Source organism: Neocloeon triangulifer, unplaced genomic scaffold, assembly GCF_031216515.1.
Source record: "Neocloeon triangulifer isolate White Clay Creek 2 clone unplaced genomic scaffold, ASM3121651v1 ptg000015l, whole genome shotgun sequence".
NCBI classification, from domain to species: Eukaryota; Metazoa; Arthropoda; class Insecta; order Ephemeroptera; family Baetidae; genus Neocloeon; species Neocloeon triangulifer.
The window spans coordinates 6,097,468-6,117,071 of NW_026775557.1; the positions used below are offsets into that span (position 1 = coordinate 6,097,468).

A 19,604-nucleotide genomic window follows, 5' to 3' on the forward strand; every position below is an offset into this window, starting at 1 on the left:
CACACATGTTAAAGATCTACGGACTTGACTCTGCGCGTTAATTTTATTTTTGTTAGATAATAAGTTTCTGTACTTTAAGCGTGCACAAAATCTTTTTTAAATTTAGATGTTTCACTTAACATTTACGTCAAAATTTTCAGAATAATTTTTTTTCTTATATTTGCAACTACATCAAATGATAATTTTTTTTAAAACTAAATGATTATTTTAAGAGAAGGTCTTATTTTTTCATAAATTTAATTACTAAAAAATCAACGGAAAATCATACATAGGGTTTTATACATGTTTTCTCATATGTCTCCTTCAATGCCTTAAGTTGTTATTATTATTATTTTTGATTCCAATCCGCTCATGAGTGTGTAAAACTCTATAAATGTTTCCATTTATAAATGAATTTCCATGATATAGCGGGTTTGGTGAAGCTGAAAATAGATGGTGCGGTGTGTGCTGTTAGAGAAAAGGGTCATCGGGCGGTTGACCTCGGCCCTACGGACCTCTGCAGGATTCCCGACCAACTGCGTCTCGCCCGCTCGCCTTCCAGGTAACAGGTGGATTTTACGCCATCATTTTCCACTCGCTTTTACTTACATCACGCTATCTCGATTTCATTTATAATGAGTGTTTTCGCTTTTATTCCTTCTGGCACGTTTAATAAAATGTTATTTTCTTCCATACATTGGTGCTAATTGAAAATTAGAGCTAAATAGGTTTTAAATTGTAATAATAATCAATTAATAAAATCTTTAAAATAAAAAGCTTTCTAGTTATTTGTTAGCTAATCTACAAATTTTTATAAAAAAAGCACAAAATTACTTTGTTTGACTTTTCAATCCATCCTCATCAAATGTTTTATTAAACACGTGTGTACAACATACAAAAATCGTAATACAATTAACAACATCTGTTCAGAAATAGATATTGACTTTTCATTCCAAAAAGTTTTTCGTTAAGTGCAATAATAAATAAGAAATCTAAAAATCAGTCAAATGTTTATAATTATATATTGTGAAGTCATTTGATTTTGGAAACGTCACTTTAAATGATAATAAATTATAATTGATTTTAAATTGTTATTATTAACTTTTATCACCTCCACAGATTCAATCGCACCAACCACGTTTTTATAACTATCGGAAGTCCATGGCGTGGCTTGTCGGAACGGCTGGCGCATAATTTTTATTTGTTTTCCCATTTTGCGCCATAATCAAATGAAAAGAATGATTGAATATGTCTGTTTCACACGTACATCAATATTTCAAGGGGGTGTGTGTCGGTGCGAGAGAGTATACGCGGCGGGTGGCATGCATGCCCTTTATGAATTAATAATCGCCAGGGGTGAAGGGTGTGGCCACGCGGCACGCCCATATCGCACCCCCTGCGTAATAAAATAATAAATTTCATTTTTTTTGCTGTACGGCACTGCCCTGCTCCCTGGAAACTGAGTGAATCGAAAAGTAAAACTGCGTAAAGTGATCAGATAATTTTTTCTAAGAACGCAAAATCATTATTTACTTTTTGTTATAATTTTAATTTTAATTTGCGAATTTTTTTATTTATAAAGATTCTATAATTCGAAAGAATGATAATTTTAAGTGCCAACCAGTGCCCATGTATAAGGCACCTCTGATGAGACTTGAAAATTGGTAACAGTTGGTCATATTTATTTTTCTGTATAATCTTTAAATAACATATATTGGAATAAATGAGAGAACGCATATAGAAGCAAAAATAACAAATTTTTCAACATAATACCTTAATACTAATGTTGATTCTGATGATTTATAATTATTATTGTTTTACTAATTAGCACATTAAACATTTCTTAAATCAATACTCCGTATTTTGCGAGTTTTGATCCATTATAATATATTTGAAAAAAAAAATGTTAAAAATCAAATTTAAACATGTATAATTTTCTAAAAAGTATAATAAATTATTTTTAATGTGTTTCATAAGTTATGCGGGATTTATAAAATTAATGGCATATTTAATAAATTAAATTATAACATTATTATTTATTATTGTACTTCATTTGATATTCTCAGGATATGGAAAAGTGGATTGGACAAACCATGCAACCATTGTTGTCGGCACAGAAATTAACATTGATTCTTGTATGTGGCACAGGAATCTGTTATCAAATCCACCTTCTAATATCGATTAATTCATCCACATATTGTTTACATTCAATTTTTGAAAGCATAATTGAGAAAAATGCATTAATTGCTGGATAAAACGGCTTTGGCAAGAATTTTGCTGAAACTTACAAGACAAAAAGAGTGAAAATTGAAATTTATTGTATCGCAAAAATATTAAATTATCTCCAATTTCGAAATTTGCATGTCGTGAAGTGAATAAACAATATGTTATATTGAGTCGTCACACACCACTCTTGTATGATTAAACTAAACCCACACCTTGCAATTCCAAAGCAGTTATTTAATAAAAGACCAATAATTATCGGGCTAATAAATGGCCATATGCAAATGCCGGCGTGCTTGTTAATCCCCTCGTTCCCTCGGCGCTTGTGAGATAAACAGCCGAAAGCAGAATGTGATTATTCAGAAGCACTTTCCCAACAGCAATGACAATCGGTAGCAACCAATTTCAGTGTCGCCTGTGGGAATGGAACCGAAATGAAAACCGAGTAGCACTCTCACTGCTGAAAAAGTTACCCTGCTGGGCAAAGCACGATCGCGTAGAAAAAAAAACAAGCTGGATTTAATTGTTATCAGAGAACCTTTGCCGGTGTAATATATCCTCTGGTGCGCGCGGCTGCTCAGCTCGGAGAAAAGCTCACGGCGACATTTTAAACACTGCCCTCGCAACTGTGAACATTCGTGGGCACTGACATAAATAAAAATTAAATCATTTCATCTTTTACCGAAGCACCTCCCTGGGAATTATTATCTCTTAGTAAAATCTTCAGCTGGCTACTGATATTTGATGACGGAGCGAAAACAGAATTGATTTTTTTTAAATTAAATTAATTGCTATTTTTTTATGCAAATAATGCTTTTATATTTTCCTCGTAAATTATGTTTATTTTTATTTAAATAGACGCAAAAATAAAATAATTTGTCGTTTTTCAATGACGAAAAACATGTTATAGGAATAAAAAAATAATTTAAATTATGTTTTTCTATGTTAAGCATTCGGCATAATGCCTTAATTTTGGGTCTGAAGCTCTGGCAGAGCAACTTGAACTCAATCAGATAGTTGCCGCAGATGCCTGGATTTATTACAAATTTGTTGTTAGCTCCTGAGGAGCCGGCGCTCCTGGGGAGCCGGCGCTCCTGGGGAGCCGGCGCTCCTGGGGAGCCGGCGCTCCTGGGGAGCCGGCGCTCCTGGGGAGCCGGCGCTCCTGGGGAGCCGGCGCTCCTGGGGAGCCGGCGCTCCTGGGGAGCCGGCGCTCCTGGGGAGCCGGCGCTCCTGGGGAGCCGGCGCTCCTGGGGAGCCGGCGCTCCTGGGGAGCCGGCGCTCCTGGGGAGCCGGCGCTCCTGGGGAGCCGGCGCTCCTGGGGAGATAGTAATATATAATAATAGATAGTAATATATAATAATAAATAGTAATATATAATAATGGATAATAATATATAGTAATATATAATAATAGATGGTATATATAATAATAAATAGTAATATATAATAATAGATGGTATATATAATAATAAATAGTAATATATAATAATAGATAGTAACATATAATAATAGATAGCATTATATAATAATAGATAGTATATATAATAATAAATAATAATATATATAATTATAAATAATAATATATATAATTATAAATAGTAATATATAATAATAAATAGTAATATATAATAATAGATGGTATATATAATAATAAATAGTAATATATAATAATAGATAGTAACATATAATAATAGATAGCATTATATAATAATAGATAGTATATATAATAATAAATAATAATATATATAATTATAAATAGCAATATATAATAATAAATAGTAATATATAATAATAGATAGTAATATATAATAATAGATATTAATATATAATAATAAATAGTAATATATAATAATAAATAGTAAATATAATAATAGATAGTAATATATTTAATAGAATAGAATTTGAAAAATAGGAGAGATGCAGTTGCTAGAGTGATTTGCATAGAGTTCGTGCTTATTGGTTTAAATATATTGGCAGTGACATGCGACCTTAATTCACACGTGACACAGAGTGATTGTGATATCTGTTTGCCATAGCAGAAGCAAGGACGCGCATTTGTTTTATTTTTGATTAGGGAGCGACATTGACTTTTCAACAAGCACGCGCGGGCGTGAATTTATTGCGTTTACTTTTCTCGCACGCAAAAACCAAATATCGACTCTTAAGTATAATTTTTTTTTTTAATTTCAAAATTTGCAACAAATATGTTTAAACTTTTCCCTATCATTTTTTTTTTACTTCCAAGAGAATTGTTTTTATGAAAAAGGGATAGAACACCCCTTTGAAAAGAAATGTTTTAATATAATTATACACTCAAAGAATGCACTCTCATAAATACGTCCCTGGTTAAAAGGTTAATTTTTATGCAAGTTGGGGCAGGTGCATATTATCCTTAAAATTTTTCACTTATGGAAGAGTGTGAGAGAGAAATATTATATATAGCTTGAGAGGATTTTGGGCCCAGTGAATAAACAGCGCACAGAAGCACTTTCTCATCAGAGCACAAAAGTAGCATCGCCGCGCGGCTCCACACAAAAAGCCTCTTTCAGGGCACATATACACATAAGTAGCATTTATGCACAAAGAAGTATAATTACGATCGCATTAATAAAGGGCACCAGCATTACTTGCAACTTTCGTCGATGGAACTGGTGCAATGCTTATTCTCTTGTGTTCGCGCCCACCAGGGGTAGTGAAAAATGTTACCAGGTGTAAATAAGATATTAAATAGAGAGCATAAAATTTTTAGCGCAATTACAATAAATATGTTATTTTGTTGTTGTAACAACATTTTCAACCGTTTGCACACGCGACAGGTACGTTTCAATTCAAAAAGTTAAATGTTTTTGAGTAATTAAAAATTGAAATTCATGGACGAAGCAATTTACGAGAGAAAAATTCCTAGTAAAAAATATCAACATTAGCATTTGTATTCAAATAATAGAATTAATTTTGATATAATATCATCATTTTTTTTATTGATAAACTAAAAATTTATATTGTTTTTCACTTCCCAAGCCAGGAGCAACCTTACTGCCTTGGAAATATGAATTCTCTCTATGCGAGTTGTGAGTGTCATCTCTTTTTTTTCTCTGCTCGGTTTCTTTCTTCCATTCGGAAGATATTTCGTGTGTGCTCCAGAAAGCTTTTTGAAGAGGGTCCTCGGTGGCGCCGAGTGCATCGCCGGCACCAACGCAGCCCCGCTAATTATACGGGCCGGTTGGCTCTAGGCGAGGTGTAGCGGCAGACGGGGCCGCGGTCGCCGCCACTCGGGCCGCCCGAGCGCCCGCCTAATAACAGGCCTGCAGCTACCGTGCAGTGTCATTATTTCATCTTCTGGCCCGCCGGCTTTCGATTCTAAAAAGAACAAAAAGAAAAAGAGACGATGCACCGGATATGACCTGACACATTACGCGCCCGAATTCATCCACGCTTTTCCTTATATCCAGAAGAAGAAAACCGCCGGCGCCCATTCACAAAAGTTTTGAGTGGATAATTTGCGCTTTCGCTTGATTTATTTGTCTCCCTCTTTTGCCGAGACACTTTCCTAGCAGGTGAATTCAGTTACCAAACCACTTCTCAAGAGTTGTGATGTATTTTGTATAGTGTAAAAAGAATTAATTACAAAAGTTTATCGGTATTTGAAAGGAAAAAGTTTATTTTTATTTTTTTTTTAATTTATTTCATTTTAAGTCCAGCCAATTTCTGAAGAAATTATCGACTGGTGCTTATCAGACTAATTGTTTCACTTAGAAGCTCTTAGTTCTTACACATTAGACTTTTAACAGTGCATTTTATTCTACATTATTAATTTTGCTTTAACATAATCCATATTTTCAATTACATTAAAATTAAATGAACTATCATTTATATGACAACATTGAAATAACTATTTCTCACTATTTCCATGGTATTGTTCATGTTTCCGATAAAATTTTCACACCTTCACAGTCAAATTTTAAGAATTTTTCAATATTTTGCATCAATGAAAAGTATCTTTTATTCAATTCTGATTTAAATAACCACTTTGAATACACCTAAAAAATAATATATAATAAGAGAACTTTATTTAAAAGAAAAATATGAAGGTATATGAATTAATATTTAGGATCTTTATTGTACACAAAAAAAAAACTAATTTAATTTTAACAAATAATAAAAAATGTAAAATTATATAATATGTAATATAAGCATAAATAATGAATGTAAAAATAAGAAGGAATTATTATATTGAGTTTTTATTTTACAATATATTAAAATATCAAAATAAGATCATTTAAATAGCTATAATGGTGCTTACAAAATAAACATTTTTTATGAATTTTTTCAATTTTTAGACACAATGTAATTTTTGCTCTCAAAACTGATGCATCATTTTTCTATTATTTTTATATACACATTCATAATATTTACTTTTTTTAATACAGCACAAAGTTATTAGGAAAAGAGTTTGTTTCTTTATTTTGTTACTTTTAATTTGGGGTGGAAATAACGTGTCATATGTGTTTGGAAGCGCTACTGATATTTCATCCCGCGCCGTCACCGCTTATGCCTCATTAGAGATCCGCCTCGAAATATACGGCATTAGTGGCGCCAGCCAGAATGGGAAGCGAGGCTGCAAATAATCCACGTGGTGCGGGCAAGGCAAGGGTGTGTGTGGAAAAATAATTTCCTTCCGCCCGGCCACGCCGCATTTCCATATTATCCCAGCGGCGGCGGCGGCGGCAACGGCTGCTCACGTGTTTGTGTGTTACAAACGCTCATGAGTGGATTTACATGGCCCGTATTTAGAATTCGGCGGTTCGCCTCTCCGATAATCTCTCCCTACACCACAAAAATGTACTCATTTTATATGCGGAGTTGGCCCTGGCACGAGATCTCGGCCATTATTCTCACATGGAGTCGTGTTCTTGCTTGCATTACATGTTAAAAATGCTGCCAGTGGCGCTTTTATTGATAACAAGCGGAAAATCTACTTTTTGGTGGATTTATTTTTTTGCTTGTATATCATGAAGATAGTGACATTTGGAAACACATCAAATTTTGTATTTGTGTTTGCAAGTTGCAATGGGCGATTGATTTAATATTGAAACTTGTAAACGGAACTGCAAATTTCATTCTCTGGATTAAATTTTCATTCTTACTGCAATTCTTGGAATTTAACTCTCCTTGAAAGTTTTTAAAATGATAATAATTTAATGCAATTATCAGAACAATTTAAGAAATAAATTATTAAATTCATCAAAATTTTTACAGAACATGATCAATCAATCTACCCACTAGTGGCTCATGTTACAGTCAACTTGGGAAAAATTTTGATCTTTTTTAGCGAAAAAAATCACCAAAGTTTTGAAAAAACCCAAACATATAATATGTATTAAAATATAAAATTATTGAAAGATAAACAGAACTAAAAAATTTTGCTTTTTTGACCCCTCATGATTATGGAAGAAATTTAACATCGTCAATTTGTTAATTACTCATGTCCTGTGTTTTTTCTTGGGTTTTCAATTTTTTTTACGCGTGTCCATGTTTGCAATGCGTACATCATATTCCAGTTTCCGTTTCAATTTTCCAAAAGAAATTACTCAAAATTTCCTGGAGCGTATATTTTTTTTGTCTACTGCGCAGCACTGAATATGAAATTCGAAGTTTTCTCTAAACGAGATTTCATATACATAATTTCAATGAAGGAATAATTGCAAGTCTGATATTTTGTTGTAATCATTCAATGTTAATTTTGGCACATTAAAAGAAATGAAATATGCTCGGTGGTCATTAACAGTGAAGGGCGAGGGAGATGAAAAATATCAGGCGGAGAATAACGATGAGATAATTTCCAAATCGATTTCATGCAGCAGCGCCCGAGCGTTTTCCAGCCTCGGATGGGCCGAGCGTTTATTTTATAATAATAGCCGATTACTGATGCTTGGCTGGTGGAGAGGAGCATCTTTCGAGCCAACATTCGAAGAGAGCTGCTGCTCTCGAAGGCTCAAATTATATAATATGATAAAACAGCGGCGGCGGCCACGAAAAGGAAGGGGAAAGAAAATTGCGGTATTACATAGTCATTTAGAAATTATACTCATTACATGGCGTCGACTTCTTTCCAAAGCTATAATATTCAAGAGAGGGTATATTAAAGCGGCGATTACATATAAAAAAGATATAATATAGAAAAATTATGTTAGAAGAAGGGATAATAGGAGGCAGAAAGCGATGATGTTGATGGGTTTGACGGACACAGTTCAGTTTGTGAAAAGCAAGCACTCGATCAGCACAATTTCCCTTTCAATACGCGCGCCCCGAATGTTGAAGTGATTCGCCGCTCGTTTTCTGCACCACACCCTGACCAAGATGTCATGCATGTCAACGAAACCGTCTCGGACCAAAATCGATGGCCGATCGGCGTTTGCATGCGGACTGGACATTAATCACGGCGATGCCGGCTGATTGTTTTCGACACTCGTCTATGACACTCGCCGCCGCGGCCGATCTTTCTCCCACTTACCTCCCGTGGAAGGGAGCAGGCCACCCGCGCTACACACCTGGCCTATACGCAGATAACTAGTATAAAATGAGGTACGTTTTGTCTCGCATTATTTTATCGTCAGACTGAGTCTTTGCCTTGCAGAGAAAAGAACAATGCTTATTACGTAAAGCAATTCCAATTCAAGCGTTATTTATTATTATTTTTATGTCATCATTTTCGTTATAAAAAAGGTTGTGGGAAATGAAGGATTTAGTTTTTAAATCTTCCATTGATTCCTTGGAGTCAAAAATCAGCTGTTTTAATGACCTTGAAATACGCTCGGAGCCCTGGACGATTCAGTTTGTGACACTTAAATTAGTTGTTTATTGATCTATTAATCACTGCCCACATGAAGCTTAAATTTATAGTTGACGACAATTTAAAAAAAAACATTCATTTTGTAATACTCTTCAATAAATTTTGCCATTAATAACTTAAAACAAATTAATATTTAATGCGCATAAAATAATTCATAAATGCGTCTCCGTCTCCATAATTAAAAGAAAACTATCAAATGCAAATAATTACATATTATATATTTTTGTAAAGATAGGAGTTCATTAGAATTAATTTGGAATTACTTTTAAAATTTGTGCAACTAAAATATCCACGAAATTTTTTTTTAAACAAATAATTTTTCATAAAACAAAATGTGAGCACAATTAATTTCCTATTAAATTTTCCAAATTTGATAGCTTTTCAAATTTTATTTTGGTGCCCTCAGTTTTGACATGACCTTTTCGTTTGACCTTCAGTTCCACCTTGCAGCATTGGTTTTTGTGTTCGTTTCACGGCACATATAAGGCTGCTCTCTTCAGTAATTAATCTCTCGTTCTCAGAAGCTGTTAGGAAACTTATGCGATTCTCAAACTTTCCCGGCAGTGATTAATGACAACCCTCGCCGCGCACAAACCACAGTACAAATATTTTGGCCCTGCCCATGCTAGCTTCTGCTGATTCCGCGCCTTAATATAGTTTTAAAGGCTTCCCAGAAAGTCGCACATACTCATAAATATACACGCCGCGTCGGAAATATGTATACATTTTCATATGTTAAAGAAAAAACTAGAGCCGCGCACAAAAGTGCTTGGCTGCTGCTGATGGCAAAGGGACTGCTGCTGGCTGGCCCGGCTGAGAACACACAGATTATTAATGACGAGTTACAACCCAGTAATTATAAGCTGTAGAGCTTCTGCTCGGGCCCCGTGTATACGAGAGTATGGCCAGAGGGCAACATGGCGGCGGCCACGCACTACCCGTCCCTGCCGTACACCCGAGCACTTTTGAAATATGGACAAACGGCAGCAGTGACTTTTCAAAACTCTTCTCCAGCTGCAGCCTTTTATTGTGTGTGTGTGATCTGGGCCATTATCTCTACATGTGCATCTCCCTTTGTCTTTTTGCGGCCGCGTGGGGCAGCAGGGCCCCTTATTAAGTCTGGCCTAATGATGCAGATAATGAACGCAGGTTGCACCTGAATTTGTGCAGTTCTTAACCAAAGCCAATAAAAGGAACAGCTGATTTGACTCTAGTATTTGTAAAATAAAGGCAAGGAAATTATTTTTAGGAAATTTTTTAATTTAATGCATGAAAAATTATTGAGAAATAAATTATATAATAAATAATGATAATAGTATAATTTGATATTATTGGGATGTCTATAGGTGAAAAATTAATTTGCAGTATTTTTTATTCCTTCACATTTATATGTGACAATATGAAATACTTATTATTATTATGTTTATTTTTATTTAAATAGACGCAAAAATAAAATAATTTGTCGTTTTTCAATGACGAAAAACATTTTATAGGAATCATTATGTATTTAAATTATGTTTTTCTATGTTAAGCATTCGGCAAAATGCCTTAATTTTGGTCTGAAGCTCTGGCAGAGCAACTTGAACTCAAGTTCAATCAGATAGTTGCCGCAGATGCCTGGATTTATTACAAATTTGGCAGTTTAAGGCTCCTGGGGAGCCGGCGCTCCTGGGGAGCCGGCGCTCCTGGGGAGCCGGCGCTCCTGAGGAGCCGGCGCTCCTGAGGAGCCGGCGCTCCTGGGGAGCCGGCGCTCCTGGGGAGCCGGCGCTCCTGAGGAGCCGGCGCTCCTGAGGAGCCGGCGCTCCTGGGGAGCCGGCGCTCCTGGGGAGCCGGCGCTCCTGGGGAGCCGGCGCTCCTGGGGAGCCGGCGCTCCTGGGGAGCCGGCGCTCCTGGGGAGCCGGCGCTCCTGGGGAGCCGGCCCTCCTGGGGAGCCGGCGCTCCTGGGGAGCCGGCGCTCCTGGGGAGCCGGCGCTCCTGGGGAGCCGGCGCTCCTGAGGAGCCGGCGCTCCTGGGGAGCCGGCGCTCCTGGGGAGCCGGCGCTCCTGGGGAGCCGGCGCTCCTGGGGAGCCGGCGCTCCTGGGGAGCCGGCGCTCCTGGGGAGCCGGCGCTCCTGGGGAGCCGGCGCTCCTGGGGAGCCGGCGCTCCTGGGGAGCCGGCGCTCCTGGGGAGCCGGCGCTCCAGAGGAGCCACGGCTCTCCAGAGGAGCCACGGCTCTCCTGAGGAGCCACGGCTCTCCTGAGGAGCCACGGCTCTCCTGAGGAGCCACGGCTCTCCTGAGGAGCCACGGCTCTCCTGAGGAGCCACGGCTCTCCTGAGGAGCCACGGCTCTCCTGAGGAGCCACGGCTCTCCTGAGGAGCCACGGCTCTCCTGAGGAGCCACGGCTCTCCTGAGGAGCCACGGCTCTCCTGAGGAGCCACGGCTCTCCTGAGGAGCCACGGCTCTCCTGAGGAGCCACGGCTCTCCTGAGGAGCCACGGCTCTCCTGAGGAGCCACGGCTCTCCTGAGGAGCCACGGCTCTCCTGAGGAGCCACGGCTCTCCTGAGGAGCCACGGCTCTCCTGAGGAGCCACGGCTCTCCTGAGGAGCCACGGCTCTCCTGAGGAGCCACGGCTCTCCTGAGGAGCCACGGCTCTCCTGAGGAGCCACGGCTCTCCTGAGGAGCCACGGCTCTCCTGAGGAGCCACGGCTCTCCTGAGGAGCCGGCGCTCCTGAGGAGCCGGCTCTCCAGAGGAGCCACGGCTCTCCAGAGGAGCCACGGCTCTCCAGAGGAGTTACGGCTCTCCAGAGGAGCCACGGCTCTCCAGAGGAGCCACGGCTCTCTCAAAGAGCAACGGCTCTTCCGAGGAGCCACGGCTCCCCTAAAGAGCCACTTGTAAATTTTTTCATCGATTTTTTTTATTGTGAAAAGTCTTAAACTTTAAATAAAATGTTAGATTTAATTGGTTTAAATTTTAAATAAAACTAAGTAACAGCTTTAGCAAAATAGATTTTGAATACTGTTGTATTTTCCTAAAAAGAAAAAAAAATCTTTCCTTTTCAATTAATTGAGCCAGGCCAGCAATTCACATGGGACAACTCTAGTCTGGAGGTGAACAAACCAAAAAACCGTTATGCCAACGTCATCGCCTACGATCACAGTCGCGTCGTCCTGCAGTCCGAGCACGGCGTTCCGGGCTCGGACTACATCAACGCCAACTTTTGCGACGGCTACCGGAAGCCAAACGCTTACATTGCGACGCAAGGACCTTTAGCGGATACGTTTGCCGCCTTCTGGAGGATGGTCTGGGAGACGAAGAGCTCCTCCATTGTGATGATGACGAGGCTGGAGGAGAGGGCGAGGATCAAGTGCGACCAGTACTGGCCCACCAGGGGCTCCGAAACCTACGGTCCCATCACAGTTGCGGTCAAGGATACCCAACATCTGGCCGCCTTCAGCATCAGAAGCTTTACTTTAACCAAGGTCAGTACAAATCTGCAACAACAAATTTGTATTAAATTTTGTAAAATCAAATTATATTTTTAAATTTGTCCATCTGTTATTTACTTAGTTAATATTTTTTTTAAATATTCTTGTTCTTCATTTGAAAATTATTCAGAAACGATAGTTTTATCTTTTTTTTTTAAATAAAATAGGTTTTTTTTTATATATTTTAAATGAGTTTTATACAAATTTTGTGATGAATTTTTTTTTAATTCATATCTGATTTATATGTTATATATTGTATAAATATTATTTGAAAATTATTTTTTTTATTAATAATTAAAACACTAAGCTAAAATACCAATCAAACTTACATGTTGCTTAAATTTTCTAAAAAAATTTATTTTTTTTCCTTTCTGTTTTTTATTAGATATTTTGAGAACATTTTTAAAATTTCATCAATATTTATTTTTTTACAAATTTCTGTTTTTAACTGTAAATAAATTAATAATAAAACACCAATTTAAAATATTTAAAAATGTATTCTTCGTCGGACCAGGTTGGCAGTTCCGAACGGAGAGAAGTGCGCCAGATGCAATTCACAGCATGGCCTGACCACGGAGTACCAGAACATCCGGCGCCTTTCTTGATTTTCCTCAAACGAGTCAAAGCCCTGAATTCGTCTGACGCGGGCCCCATCATCGTCCACTGCAGTGCCGGCGTCGGCAGGATGGGATGCTTCATCGTCATCGACTCCATGATCGAGAGAATGAAACACGAAAAGTCCATTGACATTTACGGGCACGTGACATGTCTCCGAGCTCAACGGAACTACATGGTCCAGGTTGGTTTTGAAAAATGTAAAATTTTTATGGACAAATTTCTTAATTTGCTTTTTTCCAGACTGAAGACCAGTATATTTTTATTCACGACGCTCTGCTTGAGCACTTCATTTGCGGCAACTCTGAAGTTCCCGCCCGAAGTCTGCACTCTCACTTGCAAAAACTGCTCATAGCTCCAATCGCACCTGATCAACCCACAGGAATGGAGCTTGAATTTAAGGTAAAAAAAAATGACTAAATCTAAGTTAATTTAAATTAAATTAATGTAATTTAACTAATTTAAGGACTAAAAAAATAAATTTTCAATGATGTGTGGAAGTTAAGAAAAGATTACAGACAAGAACTTTGATACATTTATTATTATGTCTATTATTTTCTTAATATTTCTTAAATTGATAAAATGAATTAACTAATAGTCTTGGAAATAAAGCTTAAATTTGATTTTAGGGGAAATTGATGAGGAAAAACAGTTTTAATAAATATTTAATATCTTTTATGTAATTTTTGAGGAAAATCTTAAAAAAAATGGAATGATTTAATAAAATAGTTTTTTATTGTGATAAATTATTTGAATGAAAGTGTTTTCATTTTTTATTTATTTTTTTATTTTTAGAAATTAAACAACTTGCTGGCGGACGGGACGCGTTTTGTGACTGCCAACATGATGTGCAACAAGCCCAAAAACAGGCTCGTCCACATTCTGCCTTACGAGGCCACCCGAGTGTGTCTGCAGCCGATCAGGGGCATGGAAGGCTCGGACTACATCAACGCCAGTTTCATCGACGGATACAAGTACCGCGCTGCGTACATTGCGACGCAAGGACCTCTGGCCCACACCTCTGAGGACCTTTGGCGCATGCTGTGGGAGCACAACTCGACCATCATCGTCATGCTCACCAAACTCAAGGAAATGGGCCTTGTACTTGTATCCGTCGATGAAACTGGCGTTGATGTAGTCCGAGCCTTCCATGCCCCTGATCGGCTGCAGACACACTCGGGTGGCCTCGTAAGGCAGAATGTGGACGAGCCTGTTTTTGGGCTTGTTGCACATCATGTTGGCAGTCACAAAACGCGTCCCGTCCGCCAGCAAGTTGTTTAATTTCTAAAAATAAAAAAATAAATAAAAAATGAAAACACTTTCATTCAAATAATTTATCACAATAATCACAATAAAAAACTATTTTATTAAATCATTCCATTTTTTTTAAGATTTTCCTCAAAAATTACATAAAAGATATTAAATATTTATTAAAACTGTTTTTCCTCATCAATTTCCCCTAAAATCAAATTTAAGCTTTATTTCCAAGACTATTAGTTAATTCATTTTATCAATTTAAGAAATATTAAGAAAATAATAGACATAATAATAAATGTATCAAAGTTCTTGTCTGTAATCTTTTCTTAACTTCCACACATCATTGAAAATTTATTTTTTTAGTCCTTAAATTAGTTAAATTACATTAATTTAATTTAAATTAACTTAGATTTAGTCATTTTTTTTTTACCTTAAATTCAAGCTCCATTCCTGTGGGTTGATCAGGTGCGATTGGAGCTATGAGCAGTTTTTGCAAGTGAGAGTGCAGACTTCGGGCGGGAACTTCAGAGTTGCCGCAAATGAAGTGCTCAAGCAGAGCGTCGTGAATAAAAATATACTGGTCTTCAGTCTGGAAAAAAGCAAATTAAGAAATTTGTCCATAAAAATTTTACATTTTTCAAAACCAACCTGGACCATGTAGTTCCGTTGAGCTCGGAGACATGTCACGTGCCCGTAAATGTCAATGGACTTTTCGTGTTTCATTCTCTCGATCATGGAGTCGATGACGATGAAGCATCCCATCCTGCCGACGCCGGCACTGCAGTGGACGATGATGGGGCCCGCGTCAGACGAATTCAGGGCTTTGACTCGTTTGAGGAAAATCAAGAAAGGCGCCGGATGTTCTGGTACTCCGTGGTCAGGCCATGCTGTGGATTGCATCTGGCGCACTTCTCTCCGTTCGGAACTGCCAACCTGGTCCGACGAAGAATACATTTTTAAATATTTTAAATTGGTGTTTTATTATTAATTTATTTACAGTTAAAAACAGAAATTTGTAAAAAAAAAAATATTGATGAAATTTTAAAAATGTTCTCAAAATATATAATAAAAAACAGAAAGGAAAAAAAACAAATTTTTTTAGAAAATTAAAGCAACATGTAAGTTTGTTTGGTATTTTAGCTTAGTGTTTTAATTATTAATAAAAAAATAATTTTCAAATAATATTTATACAATATATAACATATAAATCAGATATGAATTAAAAAAAAATTCATCACAAAATTTGTATAAAACTCATTTAAAATATATAAAAAAAACCTATTTTATTTCAAAAAAAAAGATAAAACTATCGTTTCTGAATAATTTTCAAATGAAGAACAAGAATATTTAAAAAAAATATTAACTAAGTAAATAACAGATGGAAAAATTTAAAAATATAATTTGATTTTACAAAATTTAATACAAATTTGTTGTTGCAGATTTGTACTGACCTTGGTTAAAGTAAAGCTTCTGATGCTGAAGGCGGCCAGATGTTGGGTATCCTTGACCGCAACTGTGATGGGACCGTAGGTTTCGGAGCCCCTGGTGGGCCAGTACTGGTCGCACTTGATCCTCGCCCTCTCCTCCAGCCTCGTCATCATCACAATGGAGGAGCTCTTCGTCTCCCAGACCATCCTCCAGAAGGCGGCAAACGTATCCGCTAAAGGTCCTTGCGTCGCAATGTAAGCGTTTGGCTTCCGGTAGCCGTCGCAAAAGTTGGCGTTGATGTAGTCCGAGCCCGGAACGCCGTGCTCGGACTGCAGGACGACGCGACTGTGATCGTAGGCGATGACGTTGGCATAACGGTTTTTTGGTTTGTTCACCTCCAGACTAGAGTTGTCCCATGTGAATTGCTGGCCTGGCTCAATTAATTGAAAAGGAAAGATTTTTTTTTCTTTTTAGGAAAATACAACAGTATTCAAAATTTATTTTGCTATAGCTGTTACTTAGTTTTATTTAAAATTTAAACCAATTAAATCTAACATTTTATTTAAAGTTTAAGACTTTTCACAATAAAAAAAATCGATGAAAAAATTTACAAGTGGCTCTTTAGGGGAGCTGTGGCTCCTCGGAAGAGCCGTTGCTCTTTGAGAGAGCCGTGGCTCCTCTGGAGAGCCGTGGCTCCTCTGGAGAGTCGTGGCTCCTCTGGAGAGCCGTGGCTCCTCTGGAGAGCCGTGGCTCCTCTGGAGAGCCGTGGCTCCTCTGGAGAGCCGTGGCTCCTCTGGAGAGCCGTGGCTCCTCTGGAGAGCCGTGGCTCCTCTGGAGCGCCGGCTCCTCAGGAGCGCCGGCTCCTCTGGAGCGCCGGCTCCCCAGGAGCGCCGGCTCCCCAGGAGCGCCGGCTCCCAGGAGCGCCGGCTCCCAGGAGCGACGGCTCCCAGGAGCGACGGCTCCCAGGAGCGACGGCTCCCAGGAGCGACGGCTCCCAGGAGCGACGGCTCCCAGGAGCGCCGGCTCCCAGGAGCGCCGGCTCCCAGGAGCGCCGGCTCCTCAGGAGCGCCGGCTCCTGAGGAGCGCCGGCTCCTCAGGAGCGCCGGCTCCCAGGAGCGCCGGCTCCCAGGAGCGCCGGCTCCCAGGAGCGCCGGCTCGCAGGAGCGCCGGCTCGCAGGAGCGCCGGCTCGCAGGAGCGCCGGCTCCCAGGAGCGCCGGCTCCCAGGAGCGCCGGCTCGCACGAGCGCCGGCTCGCACGAGCGCCGGCTCGCAGGAGCGCCGGCTCCCAGGAGCGCCGGCTCCCAGGAGCGCCGGCTCGCAGGAGCGCCGGCTCCCAGGAGCGCCGGCTCCTCAGGAGCGCCGGCTCCTCAGGAGCGCCGGCTCCTCAGGAGCGCAGGCTCCTCAGGAGCGCAGGCTCCTCAGGGGCTCCTCTTTTGCGTAACCAGTTCCTCTGCAGGTTTTGTCATAAACAAGAAACAATTTCAATGCGTTCGCTGGCGCGCCGCAAGAAGTGTGAATAATGCATAAAACAAAGAAAGCATAAATTATGAAACGTGCATGCCATAAAATATTATACTGCATACATTTTTATATGTGCAGCGCGGAACCAGCGAGGTGGGTGTGTCGCCGAGTTATTGCATCAACTCACGCTCCAGATAAAGGATCGCGGGCGCGTTCATAACGTGGGCTGTGATGTAATGAGTATCAGCGACACCAGATCGCGTTTTTTAAACAAAATGACTCATTAAAGTAATGGTTATGCGCTTTTATACAGCCACCATCATGTTGAAATTTTGTTTGTAATTCAATTTACACCAGGCACTTATTTGTTGGCGTCTGATTTCTGTGCTCACGTTAGGATTGTTTGGAAAAGTTGAAAATAATAATCTGATCAAATGAATTACTACATTTTAAAGCATAAAATTATTTCCTTTCAAAAATAAATTATTTGTAAAAAAAATATTCTCCTAAAGGTTAGTAGAAGCTATTAAGAATGAAATTATGGATCATGTTAACCAATTTAAAAATTAATATTTAAGTTACTTTCTTAATCCAAGAAAAAAAATACTTGATTCAATGAAAATTTTTGTGTCTCATTAAATTTATTTATTCCAAGAGTTGATAATAAACACAGCAAATAAAACTACAAATGGAAGCCAAAATCATAATTAATACTCAATTGGTCAGCTTGTCAGTCAAACCATCAACGATTCCCACAATGGGTTTATCAAAACAATATTATTGTGTATCGATAAAAAAATTCCCAGCATCTCTGACGCTGTCGCGTGTTAAATTATTTGCTTTGTTTACTCTGCTGGTGGTTGTTGTGTGTGCGACCGTTGTGAGTCAGCGCGAGAGCAAGTCTCATTCTCTCTGTTGAAGAGTAAAAAAGCCGAAGAATATAAAACGAAAATGGAAAGAGCTGCGAGATACATTTAGTTAGAGTCAGCAGGCTGGCGCCCAAGGCGGTGTGCGGCTGCATTTCTTGCGCTGTGTAATTATATGGCACGCAAAGGCGGCTCGCCGGAGCCAGCCACGAACGAAAACCAAAGATCTACGCGCGCACCAAACAAAGCCATGAGCTTGGCAAAAAAAAGCACGGACAAAAAGCCTGGGAAAGAATAACACGGCGCCCAGCAACTCCACCTTTTCCATCCGACACTTTTTTCGCCGGACGATGAGGCGCGCACGAAAGCAAGTGACAAAAAATAAAAATGTATATTTTATAATTTTAGAGACAAGCCAAAACAAATAAATATAATGCTGGGAGAAGGAAAGGGTGAACAGCAAGAGAGTGACTTACAATATTTTATTGGTCTCGCCGAGCATAGCATGCGGAGCTACTAGTTTTACTGCTGCTGGCCTATAATATAATTTCAGCCTCATGATATATAAAATGTGTAATTTTATAATCCAGTAGCAACGGCAGCCAGCAGTGACACGCATTCCTCGCCTTATAGATTTTACATATTTATTCGGCTACTGTGTTACTCGGGATGTTTTATTGCACCGCGCTGTTGTATAATTTCGCTGCTTGGATCAAAAGGCATCTGCTTGATATCACGTTTACTCCTTCGGGTGAATTCGCAGAATTAAAACTATTTTTGTTTATACATGATATAAAAAATTTAAAGTCATAGAAAATATTACATTAATTTAATATTCCTTGAAAAAAACTTACAAATTTTATTATAAATTGTTGTTTATTCGTCCACATTGTTACAAATACATTGTTTACATTCAATTATCGGAAAACAATTATTTAAGAAAAAGAGATTGTTGGACAAAAAGGCATCACCACCAGCAAAAATTTTGCAAAGATCAAAAAGACCCCAATCCGCCGCAATGAGCCTCGGTTAGTTATTAGTTAGGTATAATTAAAATCAATTTAATTAAATAATATTCTTTACATTTTTAATGTATTAGAACCTTAGAATTTAAGTTAATCATAATATCAATTTATAATTTCACTTTTAAATTTTAAAATGCAAAATTTTTCCTCCCATTTTTGTTGTGGACGCTGAATTTTTGCAGTTAAGACAAAGTCCCACGCTTGTTACACTAAACCCCAAGAAGGAAACATTGGGAAAAAAACGCCAACTGTGTATTTCATGCTAAAATAAGACCGCGGCTTTTTTCCTCGCGTGCGAGCGAACGCGATGTTTGGAACTCAGCAAGCAGGCCTGCGGTTTCCGATAGCAGGACAGCTCTGACGTTTCCCTCTGTTTTATTTTTCGAGAGCCTCAGCGATTTTTGATCCATATTTGCGTTTTCCATCTTTTGACGG

At 38.9% G+C, this 19,604-nt stretch overlaps 2 protein-coding genes across 2 annotated transcripts; one reads left to right on the top strand and one right to left on the bottom strand.

Annotated features, from left to right (window-relative positions):
- Window positions 1-10,387: 10,387 nt before the first annotated feature.
- Window positions 10,388-14,224, top strand: LOC132202597 (receptor-type tyrosine-protein phosphatase S-like; the record flags this gene model as incomplete). The annotated part of the gene is made up of 5 exons (XM_059629601.1): window positions 10,388-10,397; window positions 12,069-12,511; window positions 13,032-13,316; window positions 13,376-13,534; window positions 13,928-14,224. Coding segments are annotated over exons 1-5 (1,194 nt in total), but the record flags the coding sequence as incomplete, so codon positions are not given.
- A 3-nt stretch (window positions 14,225-14,227) lies between these two features.
- On the bottom strand, window positions 14,228-16,260 carry LOC132202598 (receptor-type tyrosine-protein phosphatase S-like; the record flags this gene model as incomplete). The annotated part of the gene is made up of 4 exons (XM_059629602.1): window positions 14,228-14,416; window positions 14,820-14,978; window positions 15,038-15,322; window positions 15,841-16,260. Coding segments are annotated over 4 exons (1,053 nt in total), but the record flags the coding sequence as incomplete, so codon positions are not given.
- Between the last annotated feature and the right edge of the window lie 3,344 nt (window positions 16,261-19,604).